At 55.6% G+C, this 21080-nt stretch overlaps 1 protein-coding gene across 1 annotated transcript in view; it reads right to left on the bottom strand.

Annotated features, from left to right (window-relative positions):
- Positions 1 to 10716: 10716 nt before the first annotated feature.
- The window catches only part of FAM78B (family with sequence similarity 78 member B), a 37049-nt gene continuing 26685 nt past the window's right edge, over positions 10717 to 21080 (bottom strand). The window contains exon 2 of the mRNA XM_008153105.3: positions 10717 to 11340. Coding sequence (XP_008151327.1) covers positions 10818 to 11340 — 523 coding nt within the window. The 3' untranslated portion in view covers positions 10717 to 10817. The remainder of the gene's footprint in view (positions 11341 to 21080) is intronic.

Here is a 21080-nt window from a genome sequence, read left to right as displayed (position 1 = left end):
CAGCAAGGCTGGCAGCCTTTGTCCGAGAGCCGTCCCAGGCTGGGCACCGGCACCAGGCTCAGGGGACGGTGCTGGGACCTGCCACTGCTCAGGGACCGGCTGATCTGCTGCGGGGGGTGGGGGGGCAGCGTTCAGGGTGGCTGACCTGCTGGGGGAGGTTAGGGGGGAGGCTGAGGAACGGGAGGAGACCGCTGTCATTTCTCAGTGGCCTCTCCCATTCTTGGAGCTGAGAAAGCTGGGGAATGAAGGATGTGGGAGGCGAGGGGGGAGAGCAGACGCCAGAGGCCCGCTCAGCCCAGCCCCCTGCAGACCCATCAGGGTCTCCTTAAAACACCGGTGCCAGGCTCCACCGCCGAGACCACGGGTGCGGGAGGGGACCGGCTCTCGGGTCTCTGACGTGCAGGTGGCGTCAGAGGACGGCAGCGGGGCAGGAGCAGCTCAGTTCTGAGCCGGGCGAGGGGAGCTGGGTGCCAGCCCCCGGGCACGTGGGCAGGAGGGGAGGCCAGGTGCCAGGTGGGGGCAGTCCTGGGGCTGCTGTTCAGACAGCCAGGCTTCCGCGGATGGTGTGGCTTCACAGGCTCTCGAGCTGGTGGTTTCTAACCCTTTTCTGGTTGAAAGTCTGGTTGGGGTGTGGGTGTTCGGATTCAGGGAGAGAATTTCCCCCCATGTCCTGTGGCTTCAAAGTGGAATAACTTACTGTGCTCTCTGGGGCCAAGAAGGCAAATTCTGGGGCTGGAGACTTCAAAGATGGGACTGGACTTTCTGCTGTGTAATGAATACACAGCCCATAAATAACGCAGTGAGCTAGCCAGTGAGTAAGCCAGGGAGGAAGGCATTGCACACCCCTTGGCCCTCTTAGGGTGGTCCTCCCCTGCCCCTTGGTCCTGGCGGCAAGCATGGTGCCCTTGGCTACTGCAGGCGTCCAGCCTGGCTGCGCGGGGAAGCAGGACGCTTTGACCCCGGCTCCCCAAGGTCAGAGACATCTCCAGAGTATTGACATTGGCCACCCACACGGAGAAGGGAGAAAGAGGGGAGGCACACCATCCCTGTTTCCCACCCAGGAGGGTAGGAGGGAAGGCAGGGCTTGGGGACCAGGGCTGGGTTACCCCAGGTAAATGAAGGCCAGGCTGAGCAGCCTTCACCCCTGGGCAGCTTCATAGGGGGGTTGGGCATGAACTTGAGACCTGACGGACCCAACCTTGACACACAGACACATACAGCAGGCACAGCCCCCCTCAACACGCCTCCCCAGGAGCCAACCCGCAGCCCTGCCAGTGGGGAGGTGCCCAGCACGTGGTGGGTGGGAGGGGACGGGCCACTGGATGGGAGGGTGGTGAGGAGACAAGCAGGATGGCATGTGGTTTATGGGAAACCAGCTGTCCAGGGCTTCAGCTTGGGAGCCACCAGCCACGCTCATTCCCTCCTCAGTCTGCTACGTGGCTCTGCTGGCTGGGTGTGCCTCGTCCTCCGAGGTGACCTGCATACGGACATGGAAACATGTGAGTAGAACGGGCATTAAGACAGCGACTAAAGAACATCATTCCTTAAAAGCAGATCTGAGCACCATGAAAAGATTTCAAGGGGACAATGACCCTGGAGTTTTATGCGAAACTATGGGTAATTATTTACACACCCATCAGTAAAGGCGGTCTGTAGCATTTATGTGGCTCTTTAGAAAATGATGAAAAACTAAAGTGATATTAAGGGATTGCAGGTTGTCTGTAGGTACAACCCAGCAGCCAGGCGCAAAGGATCGACAGAAATGGTGGGCGTTTCAGACCCACGGCCCGTTCTCAGCATCTAAGGCACGAGGAGATGTGCAGGAACGGCGGGATTAGGAGGACCAGGGCTTGGCCGGGATTTCTGCGCATGGGCGCACCTGCCACAGGCTGGCTGCTTGGTGTGAGGCTACACTGTTTAACCTGAAGCTGTCAGTCAGGCTGTCTTTAAAAAGAAAACCTGTCCCCACTGTCTTTTCTGTGGGCGCTTGTCCGCATGGCTTTGTGTAACAGCTGTGGTCCCGAAGCAGTGGGCCACTGGCGTCTAAAAACACAAACAGTGGCTCTGAGAGCCTGAAGGGAGCTGCTCCGAGGTCAGCCGGGCCATCGGCTCCCCCTCTGTCTCCCCGATCGGCTTTTGTGCTTGTGTCTTTGGGTTTCTGATACATGGGCTGCTCACAGGGTGCTGCCGGCACAGCAGGGTCTGGGATTGCAAGTGAACCTGTTGCGCTTTCAGGTTTCACGCGTGGTTTCAGCTTTAGGAAGAACATGCCCGGGTTCGTAGGTAGGTGGCCACTCAACTTGTGGCAATTGTTGGCAGTTTGCAGACCACCCATTACCATGCCAACGGGGACTTAGGAGCCTCGAAGCCGCTCTGGAGACTGCAGGGGAATGGCTGCCACGCTCCGGGTCGGCGAATGCCAGTTCTCCCTCCTCCCTCAGCGACGGGTCAGATGCACCGACTGCCTGGCTCTGCCAGCCAGTGGGATCTTGCCTGGCCCAGGATGGCAGAATGCTGGGTGACAGGTGCGATGTGGCACAGGTGAGTGGAGGCCTGCGACGACCTCAGAGTCTGCCTGCTGCTCATGGACCGGGAGAGATGCCCGTGTGCAGAATCGCAGCATCGTAACGGGCTCAACGTAACCGTTACCTTCTCTGCCGGGCCATCCCTATGATAGTATGTAACAGATTTACGACTCTATAGGGTGCCTTGGCTTAGCCTAATTTTTGCACAGAAACTCGTTTAGCTGCAGGTGGGGTCTGTGCATCAGTTTCCCCCAAGGCGAGGCAAAGCCGAAAACCTTGAAGGGGGGTGAAAGCGCTGTGAACGGGCCTCCTTCCCACCCGACAGGTGGGAACGGGAGGGCTCCTGCGTGAGACAGGTCGTGTTTGGCTGCAGATATTTTTGAATCGGAGGAGTTTACAGCTGCTTATTCTCTCACAACAAATCTGCTTTCTTTTCCGAGGAAGGTGCCCGGAGACGGCCTTGGCCTTTGATTTTGTGAGTGCTTTCCAGGAGCAGGTGTTTGATGGCAGGGTCGGAAGAAATGCTTCAGGTCAGACAGTTGCCGGGGTCTTTACTCCCTGGTGCATGCGCCTGTGTGTGTGTGTGTGTGTGCGCGCACGCGCGCGGAAGTGTGCATTGTGTGTGAACGTTCATGCGTGTGAGCATATGTGTGCGCGCACATGTAAGCATATGTGTGTGAGCATGTGTGTGTGTGTGAACATATGTACATGTGTGAGTATGGGCTGGGGGAGAGCCTCACCCTCATTATTAATGCACATGCAGGTCCTCCTTTCTGCCCCGATTAATTGGAAGTAACGGCTGCCTCAGTGCCGGCACGGGAGGGAGTGGCTGGGGAATCATTGGCCTCTTGCTTTCAAAGCCCCCGCAGTGGGACAGTTCTCAACGGGAGGCGCATGACCACCTTCCTGTTGTTTCTCCAGGGCGCGTCTGTGTGGGCCTCCAGCTGGATTGGAGGGTGGGGTGATGGGGTGAGAGCCGATGGGGAGGTGGCCCAGTGCCTGTGTGTGGATGCGGCTACAGGTTTTCCCGGTGCCTTTCCTCGGAGGAGCTCAGCCCTTGATAGTGCTCCTGTCACCGCCCCTCCCTCCCAGAGTCCCCTCACCACAGCCAGTGCTCTGGACAGAGAGGGCTCAGGGAGCACGTGCCTGGGGGCAGGTCCTGTGCTGTGTGCTTGCAAAGCTTCCTGTGGACATCGTGGCCTGTGGGCATCATGGCCTGTGAGCATCGTGGCCTGTGGGCATCGTGGCCTGTGGTATCATGGCCTGTGGGCATCGTGGCCTGTGGGCATCGTGGCCTGTGGTATCATGGCCTGTGGGCATCATGGCCTGTGAGCATGTGGCCTGTGGGCATCATGGCCTGTGGTATCGTGGCCTGCGGGCATCGTGGCCTGTGAGCATCGTGGCCTGTGGGCATCGTGGCCTGTGGTATCATGGCCTGTGGGCATCGTGGCCTGTAGTATCATGGCCTGTGGGCATCGTGGCTTGCGGGCATCATGGCCTGCGGGCATCGTGGCCTGCGGGCATTGTGGCCTGTGGGAATCGTGGCCTGTGGCATTGTGGCCTGTGGGCAGGGACTCTGCCTAGCCTGACACATAGCAGACACTGTATGAACACTGTTTGAGAGGATGGGTGTGCAGAGGGATCTCATCCATTCTCCTTGAGAAGAAAACAGTGGGTAGAAGTTGGCAGGAAGCAGGGCAGGGTAAGACGAGTCTGGGGTCCAGGGTGGACACTTGGGACTCACTCAGCAAGTGCAGAGTATGTGTCTGTACAAACTGAGTGGGTACCCCCTTAAGCTGTGCACCCTGGGGCTCGACCTGGAGCACGCATCACCCTGCTTCCTGTCTCCTCCAAGATGCGGGGTCGGCCAGCTGAGACCAGCCCACGGTCAGCAGTGCTTTGCTTGAGCTGTCCGAACCCTCCGATGCCCCAGGGCCAAGTGCTCCCATTCCAAGGTCTGCTTCCCGCTCTAGGCGTCCTGACCCAGCACACAGCTGTTGTGAGGGTCACGCCACACTTTTGGGTGGGCGAGGAGAGTGGGCGCCGGGGGCAGAGGCGAGGCTCCTGTGCAGGGCTTGCCGCCCGAGGCCTGGCTCAAGTCGGTCCTGGCGAGAAGAGCTGGGAGGGTCTCTTCGGGACCACTCCCCAGTTGGACAAAATACCTCTCCCCTCAGAGAGCTGGGGGCGGGGGAGGCCCACCTCGGGGAGAGGACTGGTTGGGCTGTGGGAACTGGGAGGGGCTTGGGAAGCAGCCTGGAGGCAAGGCTGTGGCTGTGTGGCGGGTTCCGTGGAGCCATAGCAGGCAGGGCGGTAGAGAGGGTCCAGCCTGGGGGTGCAGCACAGGTGTATGCACCACACAATCAAGTCGGTAATGCTCCCTCCAAACTGAGGCCTCCCAGCCAAGGCCTGTGGCATCGGGGAACCTGTAGGGACAGACATGCCAGGGGAGAGCCACAGAAAGGTAGGTAGGTAGATAGGTGTATGTATGTATGTATGTATGTATGTATCCATCTACCATCTATCCATCTATCATCTACCTATCATCTATGTATCTATCTATCTATCTATCATCTATCTATCTATGTATCTATCTATCCATCTATCTATCTATCTATCTATCATCTATGTATCTATGTATCTATCTATCCATCATCTATCTATCATCTATCTACCTACCTATCCATCCATCCACCATCTCTCTTATCTTACTTTCCCCTCTGTTTCTCTTGCCCGAGCCCACGGCAGGCGCTGTCCCTGGCTGGCTTCAGCCAGTTTAGGCGAATGGGGCTGGTACTTCGGGTCTGGCCTCCTTTCCTTTCCAAAAGACCTCCCAGAGTTGCAGCGGCAAATGCAGCCCCAAGCGGATTGCTATAGGGCCACGCAGCGGTCCCTTCCTTTTCTGACTGCCAGGGTCCAGGCCTCTCCAGCAAGGAGTCTGAGGTGGCAGGAGCTCAAAGACCCCTCCCCCACGAGGCCAGGTTCACTGGCAGGGAAAGTGGGTTTCCCTGAGGTGGCTCTGGGCTCCCAAGGAGATGGGGCTGGAGGGCCTGCCACTCGCCGTGGACTGAGTCCACGGATGTGACCATACCGCACGCAGGCAGCACGTAGCCATCGGGGTTGTTTCTAGACATCATCGCACTGTGTCCTCCTGACTGTGGTGAGGGCTGGGCTGTATTAGTGGCTCAGTTAACAGAGGAGCCGAGGCCCAGAGGAATAAAGTGACTCATTCAAGGTCAGGTTCACCAGCTGGTCCAGGTAACCCCAGGACGCTGGCCTCTGGCCCCAGGGCACCTGAATGGGCCTCCCTCCTGATGTGGGTCAGGAGAGAAATCTGAAGGCACAGAGCCTGGGACTGCAGAGAGCGGGTCTGTGTTGTCCAGCCACACCAGGGACCCATTAGGGCAGACCCCACCAAGACCACCTCGTCCTTGTCCCGGCCAGTCAGCCTGCCTGAGGAGTGGCAGTGGCTGGACAAGCACAGAGGGGCGTGTGCATGGAACTCGGGGAGAAGGTCCCGTGAGAGTGGGTGACCGTGTGGAGACAGGAGACGGAAGCTCGAGTCCTCGGAGCACCACTAATATTGGTGTGACCTTGGACAGGTCACCGCACCTGACTCCTCAGACCCCTCACCTGTGAAACGGGCTACAGAGGGGATCCTCTAGGGCTGTTGAGAAGAGCATGACAAATGTTTGTGCCTGTGCTATGCAAGCTGTGGCACACTAACCAAGGGGAGTCTTCGCCATTAATAACGGGGACCGAGAGAGGAGGCCCCACAACATTTCCATCTTGAACAGGGACGTTTGCTTCTCTACTTGAAAAGCAAAACCCTTGGTAAACTGTAAACTACTGCCCACGGCCAGGGAACTGTTAGGAGGCCTGACGTGAGCGATGGATCCATCACTGGGCGGGGCGAGCGCCGTCTCCCCAGGTGGGTTCCCGTACAGTGTTTGAGAATGGCCAAGTGACCTTGGCTGTCCTCTGGCCACTGAGCGGCAACTCTCCTGCAGGGCCTCCATGGCAGCTGCCTCGGCAGGGAGACCGGAGCCAGCTGTCCTCAAGATCCCAAAGAAATGAATGGCAACGACAGGGGTAAAAATATCTGTGTGCTCTGAGCTCGCTCGCTCAGCTCCTTTCTATCTCAGGATCGTTGAGGCTTAATTATAGAGCTCAGGCGTTCATTGGGCTTTTGATTAATTTTCTTTTCAGCCTGAAGAGTGTGAGTGTAGTGGGTCTGTGCGTGCGTGCGTGTTTACATCTTTCTTTGCAACTCAGTTGGGAGCTGGCTCTGGCGGTGTTTAATTGTGTCCTCGGCTGTTCGATGTGCCAAGCAGAGCTGGGGAGGCCATTGTTCACGCTGCCTCCGCCCCGTGGGCTGCTCCTGCCGGGATGGGGGAGGGCAGGGCAGGGCAGGGCCTCGCTCAGCTGGGGCCTCAGCTGCGTTGCTTGCTCTCTCCTCCTCCTGCGCTTACGGTGCTTCAGGGATCCTGAGACCCCCGAGAGCAGGTTGCTCCTCACTAATTGCCAGCTGCTGAGAGCTGCCGGGACAGGTGCCCCACTCTGCGCCCAGTGGGCATCTCCGGCCAGTCTCCCTGGGTTACCCGGTTCTCGGCATAGAAAACAGGGTTCGCTTATTTTTAACACATTCACTTAGTAGATCGGGCGAGGCTGCATGGCTGCGTAGGAGCAAATGACTGGCTTCTTCTTTCGCTTCCCTCTCTTTTGTGCCCTCCTGGCAGGGAGCACCGGGGAGGCAGCTCAGGACCTGGGCGAACAGGGGATTTGGAGCAAACGGCCCAGCTTGAACCTGCTCCTGACATTTTCTGTTTGTGTCAATGAATAAGTCACTTAACCTCTGTGTTTCTCAATCAGTGTTTCTAAAACGGGGATGATAATAATGACATTACGGTACATTCCTCCAAGATGGTCTGGGGATGAGAAAAGGCATATGGAAGCTTTTGTAAAATGTAAATCACAGTTCTTTTATTTTGCTGCTCAGATCACGACTTGACCTGTGAGATAACACCCCTAGCTCCTGGACAGAGGGCGTCGGGGAACGCCCTTGGATGGGACTGGAGAGGGACCAGCCTCCAACCTCCCACATGCTGTGGACCACAGCCATGACCCAGGAGGTAAGACGTGCGCTGCAAAGGGCCCGAGTGAAGAGCTCAATTTCAAAACAGAGGTCACAGATCAGACCCATCAAAGGGAATCTGGAACATTCATTTTCTGACATAATTGTAACAAGGACCTCCCCTGTCCTTTAAGGGATAGATCCAATCGTCTCCAGAGCTAAGAGGGTGACGGCTCAGGGTGGTGACAGTGTTATGGCTGGAGACAAGGAGAGGACGGTGGGGCTCAGGTAAGTGTGACTGTGCTGTGATCTGAGGAGTGGGAGGCCCAGGCCCTCCTCTGGGCTCTGCTGCCAAGTAGGTATGTGGCCCTGAGATGAGCTAACTTAATTGGACCTCAATTTCCTCGGGATCATGGAATAAAAGCTCTCAAAGGTGACTACAGTGAAGAAGCTATGACTTAATGAAATGCTATTTTCCAGTCTGTGTGTGTGTGTGTGTGTGTAGAATCCAAATGTAATCCTAAGGCCAGCCAACTAATCAAGGCACTGAATGAGTCCCTCTAAACTGATGGCATCTGCTGTCAGACCTGGGGACTCTTGGGGACACGCCTGATGGGAGCAGGGAGGGGACCTGGAGGTGACTCCCTCTGGAGAGCCTTTCACTTTGCAATATCCTGACTGCGCTGAGGGGCATGATCGAGGCTCACAGACAGAAAAGGGTTGTCTTCCTGTAAAACAGCGATCACTTTAAAACAATCGGCTGCAGGGCCCTACGACATCCGCCAGGAGATTTCAGAATGGAGAGACACCGCTGCAGAGTTCACAGCATCGCTGAGAACGATCACAGTGCATATCTGGTTATGATACAGGGCTTTCTCTCTTTAAGGACTTTCCTATCTATTTTTTTCTCATTTTGTCATCACATAATTTTTGAGAAAACTGGCCTGGGGTCATTTCTTTTAAAATTCTGAAAAAGTGTGCGTTTTCAGCAGGAACCAGTCTTGCTAAGTGTGCGGTACCTCGCTTTATAAAGATAGTGCACCCTTGGAAAAGTTATATGTGAATATGACTGTGTAAGTCACATCTTATTTGAGTGGGCAATGGGTATTTGAAAACAGAAATCTCGTATAAGATTGTGTAAAATACATAATCCTTTCTTCTTCTATTTTTTTTTTTTTTTTTTTTACAATTTTTGATTTTTAAAGATCAGGTTTTCTTAAAGTAAGATCACATGGACTAGGTTCTGGGATCAGTGTCCACTCTCCAGCGTCCCACATGGGTGGCATCTAATCCCACCAGAGGGACACACTGCTGTTTCCGATTCTCAGCCACGGAGCTCTTCGGGGCTTCCTCCCTTAAACAAAACAAAACACACCCAGGGAAGCGTGGAAAGGGATGGAGGAACACAAATGGAACAGCGGAGCTATTTCTAAGTGAACTGTCTCCGGTCTCCTGTGAGTCGCTGGCGTGTCGTCTGTGTGTTATAAATGGCTCAGCGTGCCATCAGTAACTAAGCTAGGGGGCAGCTCAGGACCGAGGTGTGGGGTTCACACAGTGTCATTCGAAATGGATCTCCTGTAAATGAGCACCATCCCTGGGACTAGACCCTGAAAGAAGTTCAGCTAAATTGCACTTTTAATAAGAGTAATAAAAAGGCCCTCCTGACTTTCCTGCTCCATCCTCAAACTCTGGCCGAAGACACCTCCCTGGAGCCAACCACAGGGCTGTCAGAATTGCTCTGAACCTCAACTCTCTCACCAGGCCCGCAAGTCCACCCATCAGGCCCACAGCGGCATTGTGGGACTTTCAGAATCACGTTGCATGGGGAGGGGCTTGAAAAAGGCACCATATTTATATATCACAGTTCATGACTGGGAATAAAGGGAAAAGCTCTTTTTGGAGGGTGACATAAGTTAGAAGAGCTGGGGAAATCCTTACTATAAAAATTAGAAACTCTTTAAAAAGCTTGATATTGGCCTGACCAAAGGAAATACAGTTTCTCATATTTATTGCTTCATGTGAGTAGCTCAGATTTTCATTAACGAGCTCGGGGTTAAGGCTTAGGAAGAAGGTCTCACAAAGGCCCAGCAGTTAAAGTTGAGCTTCAGTGAAATCGAGTGGAAAGAATCGAATATGGAAGCACAGTGCGTGCTTTGTGCTCCACGCACTCGTCAGGAACTTCTGGCCCCTGGCACACAGGCCTGCGTGTGTGCATTCTATACGTCCAAATCATTCAGAAACTAAAACCACAAGCAATCAAAAAGTGAAAATGCTATTCTTATTTGCTGAAATGTTCTTGAAGCCCTCCATGGATTCTTGGCTTATACACATGATCTTTTTGTAAATTTAGGACTAGTAACGGGAACAGAACAAGCAGCTGTAAACAAAAATCACAATTCAGGTTTCACTGAAAACATAGTGAAGGCCCCGAATATCATAGTGACTGCAGAGCACAGAAACGGCCTATCCAAACACTGTGATTAAGGATGCTCTGAATAATCACTTTTTGGAAGGAGGTAGGTAGATGGAACCATCGAGAGTCACCATCGGTTAGTTCACATCAGCACCTTGGATAGCTCCCAGGACTCCCTCTCAGAATAGAACAAATGTCAATATACCTGCAGTTTCTAAGTGTTCCTTTCATTCCAGTGAGTCTACGGATGATCAGATAATCAACTAATAAATGCACAATGATTCATTTGTGATAACTTATTCCTTCCTCTCCCCAACGCCCATTCTCCTCACACCTCCCTTCATTCCACCCCCTTCCCCAGCACCCTCCCATCAGACAGCGGACTGTCTGTCTTACAAACGCCTGGTGTGGATGTTTCACTTCCACTTCTAACTGGTTGGGCAGCAGCATTTGCCACAGGCACTGTTTAGTTTCGTTTCCATTCCCTGCATCTCACAGGAAAATGGTCAATAGTTTGGATAAAAGAATCATCCTGGTCAGCTCCAAATAAAATATGGCTCCTTGCATGGTGTTCTCAGCAAGTCTGTTGAAGCAGTGATTTCTTTGTTCCTAAGAGGAAGAGATTTTCCCTAAGGATTATGGTTCTACCACCCAAGGAGCAGCTCTGCTCTTCACAGGTGGCTGCAAAGGCTGGCAAACCAGGAGGTCTGCTTTGGCTCAGAAATTCAGTTTGGCTCCTGCCATCCCTGGCAGCCCCACGGCGTGTCTCCACGACAGGTGCTCCACATACTTTCAGGCCAGTTGGTTTCTACTTAGGAGGGATCACAACCAGAGGTGGCCCCCGCTTGGGCCTCCACATGAGGACCTGGGCATCATTGGCATTGGGTTTCACTAGTGCATTGGGGGGGATGGGTTCCATCCGGCTCAGGATCCGGGGCTGCTCCTGCTGAGTCCTGCCCACCAGCCGGGCCCGTTGCCCCAAGAGCTGAAGGGGGTCCACCTCAATGTCCACCCTCATCCTCCACTTAATGGTCTGCAGAATGATCTTCTCCTTTGTGGTTGTGTTCATGGCTACCAGCCAGGTGGTGAAACTTTGGTCCCTCTTGATCCTGGTGAGCAGTGGTATGTTGCTGTCGCTCACTGGCACTGCCCATGTCACACTAGGGTAGAAATTGTCATTCATGCTGACGGAGAACCTGGACATCTTGTTGGTGGGGCCGACCAGGGTCACAGTTTCGGTGGTGTTCCCGTACCAAGGGTAGCTCACCCCATCTGAGTCACTGATGGCTTTTACTCTCCCTTCCCTCAAGTCAGGCAGCTCCCAGCTCGACCTGGCAAAGCAGAAGAGATGCACAGAAAGGAAGAGTCTGAATGAATTTTTCAAAAGCTGTAGAGGTGCCCACCACTTCCTAACACAGTCAACTTGGGCAAAATGGGAAGTTCAGAGGGGAATTCAGATAAAAGAGTTCTATGCTGTGCTGCTTCATGATTAAATAGGAACAAACGAAAACAAACAAAAATTAAAAAGCAATACCAAGACAAGTTAAATACAGTCACAACTGGTCCAACTGGAAGCAGAAAACTCACATAGGCATTTGTGGGACCCACAAGGAGGCAGTGACTATTTGGGATGATGGAATTATAATCAAGTGTTTAAGGCATTCATTGCAAAACCCATTTTCTTGGGAATTATGAGTGTGTGTGAGGTTTGTTTGTTGGGAAGAGGTGCTGGTTAAGGTTTGATGTACCTGGAAGGAACTATTAGGTTGTAAGAGGGCAAAAGAAGGCAAAGTGAAAGATTACATCAATTCGTAGGAAATCCCAGTAGTAGAATTTCTACTTAACAAAGAAGGTTGTTTAAACCCCAGTCATTGGCCAACCCAACTTAGAAAATACAGACATAGAAACTGGTAACATAAGGAGATAATGGTCACCTCTGGAACCGCCTCGATGTGAAAGCTATGTGAAGGCTGGCAGACAAAGTCTCTCATAGCCATTCTCTCACTGACTTCAAGTCCAGCCTGCAAGTCTAATTGCTTAGTTTAGCAAATTTGCCATCTGGGCATTTTGCTACTATTCCCGGCTGTCCCCAACCTTGTACCGAAGGAGGGAAGAGGACATGTGCCCAACTCTTAGCCCATGTCTCTCTCGCGTGCCATGGACTCATTACCAACACCATCATCACCATCACCATCACCACCACCATCATCACCATCACCACCACCACCACTACCATTATCACCATCATCACCATTATCAACACCATTATTATAATCACCACCACCACCATCATCATCACCATCATTATCATGCTCATCATCACCATCATCATTACTGTCATCAGCAGCAGCATCACCATCGCGATCATCATCACCATCATATCACCAACATCATCACCATCATCATAGCTGATACTTATTGAGCACTTGCTCTGTTCCAACCACTGTGCTAGGTGCTTTATGTTTTCTTAGTCAATGCTCAAAATATACGGCAAGATAAATGAATTTTTATTTCCATTTTACATGTAAGAGGATGGAGGCACTTCAAGTTCCAGATGGGCCTGGAACGCACCTTGTTCATGGCAAAGCTGGCCCTTTCCCCATTTCTGCTGCAGGGGTGGCCCAGTGCTGTCTTCCAGGTCAGAAGTGAGGGTCATCTTCGGCTGCTCCTATGCCCTCCCCTGGACTGCCACACCTACTGCATCACCACATCCTGTGAATTTTGCTCCATAAATGATGCTTGAATTTATCTCCTTTTCTGCATCCAACTCTCACTGCCCTCAGCATCTCTGACCTGGTCTACTGTAATGGTCTATAACTGGTCTCTCAGAGATGCAGGTCTGATTGTGTCCTTTCCATGTCTGAAACCCTCCAAAGGGTTCTCTACATGGACACCACTGGCTTCACCCACAGCACAAAATTCAAGTTCAATGTGGCTCTCAAGGTCTGGCCTCCTCAGCCCCACACACTATTCTGTTTCTCACCTCTTCCCCTTTGCTCATGCCCTGCCTTCTGCCCACACTATTTTCTCCCTTCTTAGTCTCATTGTACCTAACTACTCTTCCTCTGAGAATCATTGAATGTGTCACCTCCACCAGGAAGCTCTCTCTTCCATGCTCCTAGGGATGTATTCAGACCTTCACAGGCCCCGATTAGAATTATTTGTTTTTATGTCTGTCTTTCCCTTTAGGTTATGACTGCCTTCAGGCTTGGGATTGTGACTTATTTTTGAATCATTGGTTTCTAGCACATTACTGATAATAAACCTATCTAATAAAGAGGGAATATGCTAATTGACCCTCACGCTATCACAAAGATGGTGGCGCCCACAGCCAATAAGGAGGGAATATGCTAATTGACTGCCCCACCTCAAATATGGCAGCGCCTACAGTCAATAAGGAGGGAATATGCTAATTGACTGCCACGCCCTCAAAGATGGTGGTGCCCACAGTCAATAAGGAGGGAATATGCTAATTGACTGCCACGCCCTTAAAGATGGCAGCACTCACAGCCAATAAGGAAGGAATATGCTAATTGACTACCACACTCTCAGAGATGGCAGCACCCACAGCCACAAGATGGCGGCGCCCAGTCCCCTCAGCCCTGCCGGGGCCGTGCACCTGCCTCCGGAGTCCCCCAGTCCCCTCAGCCCCTCAGCCCCCCAGGTCCAGCCTGAGGTGCAGGCAAACCTCAGATGGCAGCTGCTCAGCTGCCCAGGGCCACTGGAGGCTCAGGTAACCAGGGCCGGCCGAGGCTTGCACTGCCAGCAGTGGCAGCAGCAGAGGTGTGATGGGGGCGTTGCCTTCCCCTGATCACCGGGTTGCCTCCCGCCCCTGAGGGCTCCTGGACTGTGAGAGGGGGCAGGCGAGGCTGAGGGACGCCCCCTCCAGTGCATGAATTTTCATGCACCAGGCCTCTAGTAGATCTTAATAAATCTCCATCAAAGGAATAAGCAAATATTTGATTGGAATCATTTTCATGCCTCTATGCCTGTAGCTTGGTAGAACTTGTATACAACAAAGCACTTTACCACAGGTTTACACTTTATATATTCACTCACCTTAAAAAACAACAGCACACTGGCATCTACTATTCATTTAGGGTCTATTATTAGAACAGCTCCATGCCTAACACTGAAAGTTATGTATGCTTAAGGGGGAGGGGGAGAAGCCACACACAAATAAAAATGAATGAACTGGTTACGATGGGCTTGAGGTGAGCATTAAGTAAGACAACGAAGGGGAAGCACTTAGCACAGAGTGTGGCACAAAGCAAGTGACACAGACGTTTAGTAAGGAACAGAGTCGGGGGAGTGGAGGGAGAGAAGGAAGCCAGCAGCCCTGGGCCTTCTCTGTGCAGGCACCGGCAGCACCTGCTGGAGGCAGGGACCAGCGTACGCTGTTCACACAAGGAAAGGCTCCTCTGAGTGAAATGGGCTGAGAAGCACCTGGGACCTCCTTACGTCTCTGAGCTATGACAGGGGCCGGTGGTGTGTGCCGGTGCTCGGAAGCTCCAACGCGCTGGGCCAACGTTAGTTATTATCTCATCCCTCCTTCACCCACAACCTCTTCTCCGCGCTGTGATAAGCACAGTGTTTGCGTTCTAGACAATCAGCCATTGACCCAGCACTCACAGCTAATGGACTCGCCAATGGAGCTAATAATGAAAACATCGATTACTGCAACCTTCACGCTTCCTGCGTCTCTTTTTTAAAAGAAAGAGGCAAATCTCAATCAAACAAGCTCGTGTGAAGCATTTCATTCAAATAAGTGGATCCTGCGTGAAGGTCCAGGTGCCACCAGACCAGCCAGGTCCCCAGTGCCCACCGGCACAGCCCCCTCTCTGAAGAGCCCACGTGGCTCCCTGAAGCCCTGTGGTCACCGAGGAGATGGGAGCCGGCATTCTGGAAGGCAGGGCCTGGGCAGGTGTGGGACGGCCGTAGGGGGCTCACACACAGAGGGTGCCACAGACCTCCCAGGGGAGGCTTGGAGATTCGTGATGGAGCTCCCCCGGGCCCAGGTGACAGGAGTCCCTGCCTCGTCCCACACGCTAGAGGGACTGGGACACCCACTCGGGTGACTTCTGGCTGTGTCCCTCCCCCTCCACACTGAGAGAGAGGACCTCGGGCTGAGGACCAGAGCCCCTCCTTCTAGACCACACTCTGGGGACCTGGGACCTCAGTATTCCTACCCGAGTGGCCCCACGCTCACCCTGACGGAGTCCCCACTTGGGAACGTGGAAAGTTAGGCTACGGGGACACCACACTGAGGGTCGGCTGTTCTCCTCCCAGGCTGAGGAGAGCAGTGTGCCCATGTGCCAGCCGGTGCCACTCGACGTGGCAAACCCAGCGCCCCACACCGTTCTGTCCAAACAGCGCCCCACCCCAAGCCCTCCAGGAAGGAGCTGGAAGTAAGAGCCCGGGTGGGAGGTAAGAGAGGGGAGCGGGTGGAGACCCCTCAAGGGCAGGTGCGGGGAGAGGGCTGTGCTGGGAGGTGGGGGGGGGCAGGGGCGTGTGTCACCTGACGAGTCACGAAGCCACAGCCTCTGGGTGGCCTGTCCACCCACGCAGACATCAACCCCAGCCCCGCACTGGCCCGGGGCCTGATTCTCAGATGGTTTGCGCCGAAATTACAGAGTAAGTTTAAAATTAGGTTTCCCTCCTCTGCACTGTGTGTGTCAGACTCGGAGGCCTGTGACTCCCACCTCCCACCATCCCTCCGCCCCTCCGTTCCGACCACATCCTCTCCTGACTGCGTGGCGCGGCGTTTTCCCACGGCAGAAAGGCCCGTTCAGGGTTTTTAGAGCCTCCGTGTGTGGAGGCCCAGGCTGGGCTCCCTCGTCAGGGCCTCCTGTTCTGCTTGGACTGGTCCCCTAGCGACACTTCTCGTTAGGGGCTCTGCCTTCAGGACCCAGAGCTCAGGGCCTCTCCACCGTCCCGGTGGGCTGTCAGAGGCCCCCACGGTGGGCTGGCTGGCTCCCACGGACAGCCCTGAGGTCTCGGGTGGGTGATATCTGAGCCTCCTGGAACAAAGCAGCTCCCCGCACAGAGCTGCGGGCCGGGAGCCCCAACACGTCCTCACACAGGCCTGTGGCCGCTGTGCCGACCACAGGGGCCTGTGCTGGGCACCCCTCAAGTCCACAGCCTGCCGAGGTGCCGGGTCAGAGGGCCTCCGAGGGGTCGGGCTCCAGCATTTGTCTTCTCCATCCACGTGGCTGCCCTGGCCCCAGGCACGCCTCCTCTCCAGGCCACCGAATGGTCTTGCTGGGCCTCCGTCCACGCTGCCCTGCCTGGCCCCACAAGCCAGGAAAGTGATCTTTAAGAACGTAAATCAGATCATGAGGCATCTCTCTGAGAACCCCACGCTGGCCTCTGAGCACTGTCAGCGCCAGGGTGCACCCCGACCTTCTCATCCTAGAGCAGGACAAGCGCCTTCCACCTCTGGTGGGTCCCTGCAGGACGTCGGGGTCCTCCCCTCTCCAGTCCCCGCCTGCGCTGCACAGGTCCTTGCGGCTCAGCTGTTGATCCAGACACAGCTGCTTTTCGGGGGCTGAATCCACTGCACCCACGGCGACGACGGATGTGCACATGGACGCAACAGGCCCCTGCTCCCGCGGCCCGCGCTTCCGCCTTCTCTTCCAGGAACTCACGGTTTCCACCAAATAACACCTGGGAGGAGGGCAAAGGGTGGGGGAGGGTCAGGTCCAAGACGCCAGGCAGAGGGGCAGACGCGGGCACCGAGAGGCTGAGGCGGGCTGGTGTGGCCCAGCGCACAGCCGTGTGCGCACACGCGGAGTTCGCTGTTTTCGTTGACTTCCCAGTGCATGCTCACAGGCCACAGGCCCTGCACGCAGCACAGCAGCAGCTAAGCTGGGCAGCGCGGCGTGTGTTCGTGTCCTGGGCCGGTCCAGCTCCGTGCACAGCGGGGTGCTGCCTGCAGGGGTGGAGGTGCACACAGAGGAGGTCGCCCGGTGCAGCCAAACCAGGAGGCAGACGGGCGGAGCCTCTAGGCTGAGAGGGGTTAAGTCGCTTGTCTGTACCTCCCGGCTGGTGAGTGGTGAGGGTGGGAATCAGCCCAGGAGAAACCCACAACCTTCCCCTAAACTGGGTGCCTCCCCCAGGGCCATTTTAGAGTTTCATTATCTGCACTTCTGACACTTGATTAATTCCTTTAAAACATAATTTTTGAAGTCCTGGGTCCGAGGCACTGAGGCTGAGGGGACACACAGCTGCGTGGCGGGGTCATGACTGGGGCAGGCGAGGTGAGGAGTGGCCTCAGCCAGAGGATGCTCCGGGCGCTGGGGCGGCGGAGGCACTTGCTCCCACGTGTTTTATGTTTTTGAGGGTGTTGTCCATGGGATGCTCTCCCACCTCCTCAGAGAGCCTGGGTCAGGACTCAGCCCTCAGCGAGCCGTCGGGCGGGGACGCTTTGAGCGGATTCCGCGGCCGCTGTCAGTCGACTCCATCCAATGCCCGGGGACTGGCTCTGGTCCCTGGATGGGTCGCCTCTGCTCAGGCGACTCTGGCGTTGGTCTGAGAGCCATCGGGGAGCTGGCCTGCAGCAGAGGCCTCTGGCACCTCGTGCTCCTTAGATGTTGGGTGGAATCAGGCGCTTATGACTCTCCCGCGGCCCGGGCCGTCGAAGCTGTGTGGGCACTGACGTAGATTCAGAGGAGCCGCAGCAGCGCTCCCGCACGCCCGTCCCCTGCGCTGGGCCCCAGGCCTCCCACTCCCTTCCCACGGACGTCCTCTCCTCCGCAGACCCCACTGGGCGGGGCAGAGGGCACTGGGCTGAAGCCCCAGGTCCACGTGGTGGGCGCCAGGCAGCGGCACGGCTGTCCCAGGCCGTGAGGTGGAGGCCCCGTGGAGCGGGGCTGTGGAGGCTCCTGAGAAGCACGTGCCATGTCAGGTGTTCGGCCCATTGCAACTTCCAGGCTTCATCCAGCGGCCAAGCAGTCTCCAGCAGTCTCGGTGAGGGGCGCCTGGCCATTCCTGCCGCCGACTTGCACAGCGTGGGGCTTTCCCAGTGTACTGAGCCACCGGGTGTGGGGGTAGAGAAGGCGCTGGGTTAATCTGGGTTGGTGGCCTTCCCACCATCAGCAGAATAAAACCCAAACCCCTAACTTGCTTCCCTGGCGCGTCCTCCTCTGGCCTCTGATTCCCCCAGCTTCACCCCACACTACACTCCCCTGTGCTCTCAGCACTCCATCCCTGCCAGGTTCAACCGGGGAGGCCCACGGAAAGCCAGCCCCAAAGCCGGCAATGACAGCCTCCTGCAGAAGTAGCAACCCCTCCTGCCCCTCCCAGGCCCTACAACCTTCCTCCCAGCGTCCCCTTTCTGGCCCTGTGCTCTGTGTGGGTTGAACGACGTCCACAGGGAAACTGGGAATCAGAAAGCCCTCTCCGCATGCGCCACTGTTCACTGCTCACGGCCGCGGGGAAGACTCCACTTTCTAAGGCAGGACCCCACCCACCTGCCCACCCACCCACATGAACCTGCCCACCCTGGACAGGCAGACCGATGCCAGCCTGGACCCTGACCCCGCACTCCACAGGAAGACGGGGCTGAAAAAGGCCACATTGCGGGGGAGGAGGCGGCCAAGGAGGAGGCCACTTCTCTGAGGACAATGGGCTTAGACCACCCAAGGTCATGGTTAGCTTGTCATGGCTGTGACTTGCCTACTGAAGGCAATGCAGTCCCAACAAAATCCATAGTGAAGAAAAGCCACCTCGGGGACATGGCTCATTTGCAATCAGTTCCATGGTTTGTTGAGCCATGTGCCTGGCACAGCCCCCGGTTCAGGGGACACCCGGCTCATAAGCTCAGGGCCTTGCCGTGGGGAAATGGTGACATGATTCGGGAGCACAGACTGAGAGGCAGATCACTCCAACGTGACGTGGGTTTGGGGACAGATACACGTCATCGTGGGCCCGCAGGCAAACTCCTGGCCAGCTCGAGGGAGGAGGGTGGGGACCACAGCGACGCTGACTGGCATCTTCTTCACGCGTATTCACTCAGGAACCCTCACAAGCACCGGTGTAAATGAGGGGAGGGTTTTGCGGGGTCTGATCATAGGCGCAGGCTCCTGAGCAGAATTCTGGGCGAAGAATGAGGAGCGGGGCGGAAGCGGCATGGCTGACGGCCTCCAGGTGTGGGGTGGGCACAGAGGAAGAGGAAGTTGTCTCGTGTCAGCTGGACGTGAAGTCGGGCCAAGATCCAGGGGTGAGGAGGCAGAAGGGGAGGTGGGGGCCTCGGCGACTCCCCCTGGCTGTGTGGCTGGGTTGGTGCAGGGAGGTAGGTCTCAGGTGTAATCCTTTGTGGGTCCTGGCTCCTCCCGTTGCCATGGAGATACTCACCAATGGTGACAATGGACGGGAAAATAGCAGCGGCCAAATTCCGGCTCAGCCTTCACATTTCATCGAAACGCTCTCTTCACCCTCACTATCACCGATAGAGAAAGATGCTGGGCTCTTTTTTTAGACAAGGCGGCCGATGCTCAGACAGGCCTGAGTGAGTTTCTCAAGGCACGAAGTTTCTGGAAGCTGGTTGGGCAGGAACCTCCCTCCACATCCTGTTTGTTTCCCGCCACAAGCTCCCGACCCTGTTAGCGGATGGCGGAGGAGCGCGGAAACTCAGTGGTTAACCCGGCTGAGCTAGCATTTTTCTGTATCCAGAGTCTACTTTTCTCAAGAATTTTCCAGAACTCGGCTCTCTGGGGACATGATCTATCCAAACTGCCTGTGACTGATTTGGTAAACGCGAGCCAGGAACAGTTAGCCAATGAGTTACCGTCAGCGCAATCACCCCTGCCGACGGGGCACATGGAGGGGAGAGTAAAAGCCGGGAAGTGCCCCCGGCGGTGGGGCCCACCCCGCTCCCCCACCCCGCAGGGAGCCAGGCCGGCCTGCCTGGGTGCGGTTCAAAGGGCCCCCTCCAGGTGGTCGGTGCTCTCCCTCCCTCCGCCTCCCCCTGCCGAGTTAGTCCTGTGGCCTCGTCTCTCCCGGGACCTCTCACCTGGGACTCAGTCCTGGTGCTCAGCCTCGCTCTGCCGCTGGCCATCGGCTTCCTCGAGCCTGTTCTTGCCGCCGAGGCAGACCTAGGCTCTCCCCTGCTCTGTGCTCCTCGCAGCCTTGCCCGCCCCCCCCCCGAAATCCCGTCCTGACCCTCAGGACCCGCAGATGAATTCTGGGCATGAACCCAGCTCTGACTTTAAGTCCGAGCGCTCCAAACACAGTCCCTGAAACGTGGGGCCATCCAATCAGTTTGGGTGACATAGTGACAGGAAAAGAGGCCTCAGGAACGCCATCCTGAAGCACAGGTTTGATGAATGAAGGCGTGAGAAACTTGAACTCTCCAAGAACGCCCGTCGTACAGACCGCACGCTGGACCGCAGAGCCCTATCTCGCCCCTGGCCAGGCTAGAATGAACGGGGCGTATCGGAGCCCCAGCGCTGCGCTCTTTCAGACCCCCCGAGACTCTGGGAATGAAGGATGCGAAGAAACAATTACGTGTGCGGAAGGGGCCGCTGCTCCCGGAAGGAGCCTCGAAACGGGAAAGTCTTTATGTAACATGTGAACAAGCACCATTAGTTTTCCCTGGTTTGTAAGTTTCTTTAAAACGTACATCCAGGTTCTTGATGGGGGACAAGTCAGCTTGTGAGATATGTATGGCCCAGAAAGGCGGCAGGAAGACACGCTGAGGCAGGCCCGGGTGCACGGCGGTCACGGGCAGTGGGAGAAATGCCGAGGACCGTAGATTCTGGTTTTCAGGCAGCCATTCCAAGCCGCTCCCCGCCCACTACTCTTCCCACGAGAACAGGGCTGAGGGGGCATTGTCACCTGTTAGTGCCTTTTAGTGCCCTAACCTGCCAGCCCTGTACGACCCAGAGCTCACAGACCCCCGTTAAAGCGGCGGCTCCCTTCTCCACAGGCTGCCTCGTCCACGGGTAAAGGCCTAAGAGACGGAGCCTGTGCGCCTTCATGGAGGACAAGCTCGCAGAGGAGGGCGTGTCCAGGCGATTCCTTGCAGAACGGAGAGCCTGATCAGCGGATGGGTTTCTGGGCCCGAACTGAA

This window comes from Eptesicus fuscus, chromosome 22 (assembly GCF_027574615.1).
Source record: "Eptesicus fuscus isolate TK198812 chromosome 22, DD_ASM_mEF_20220401, whole genome shotgun sequence".
Lineage (NCBI taxonomy): Eukaryota > Metazoa > Chordata > Mammalia > Chiroptera > Vespertilionidae > Eptesicus > Eptesicus fuscus.
Note: the sequence above shows the minus strand (reverse complement) of the source record. Positions and strands in the feature narration are given on the sequence as shown.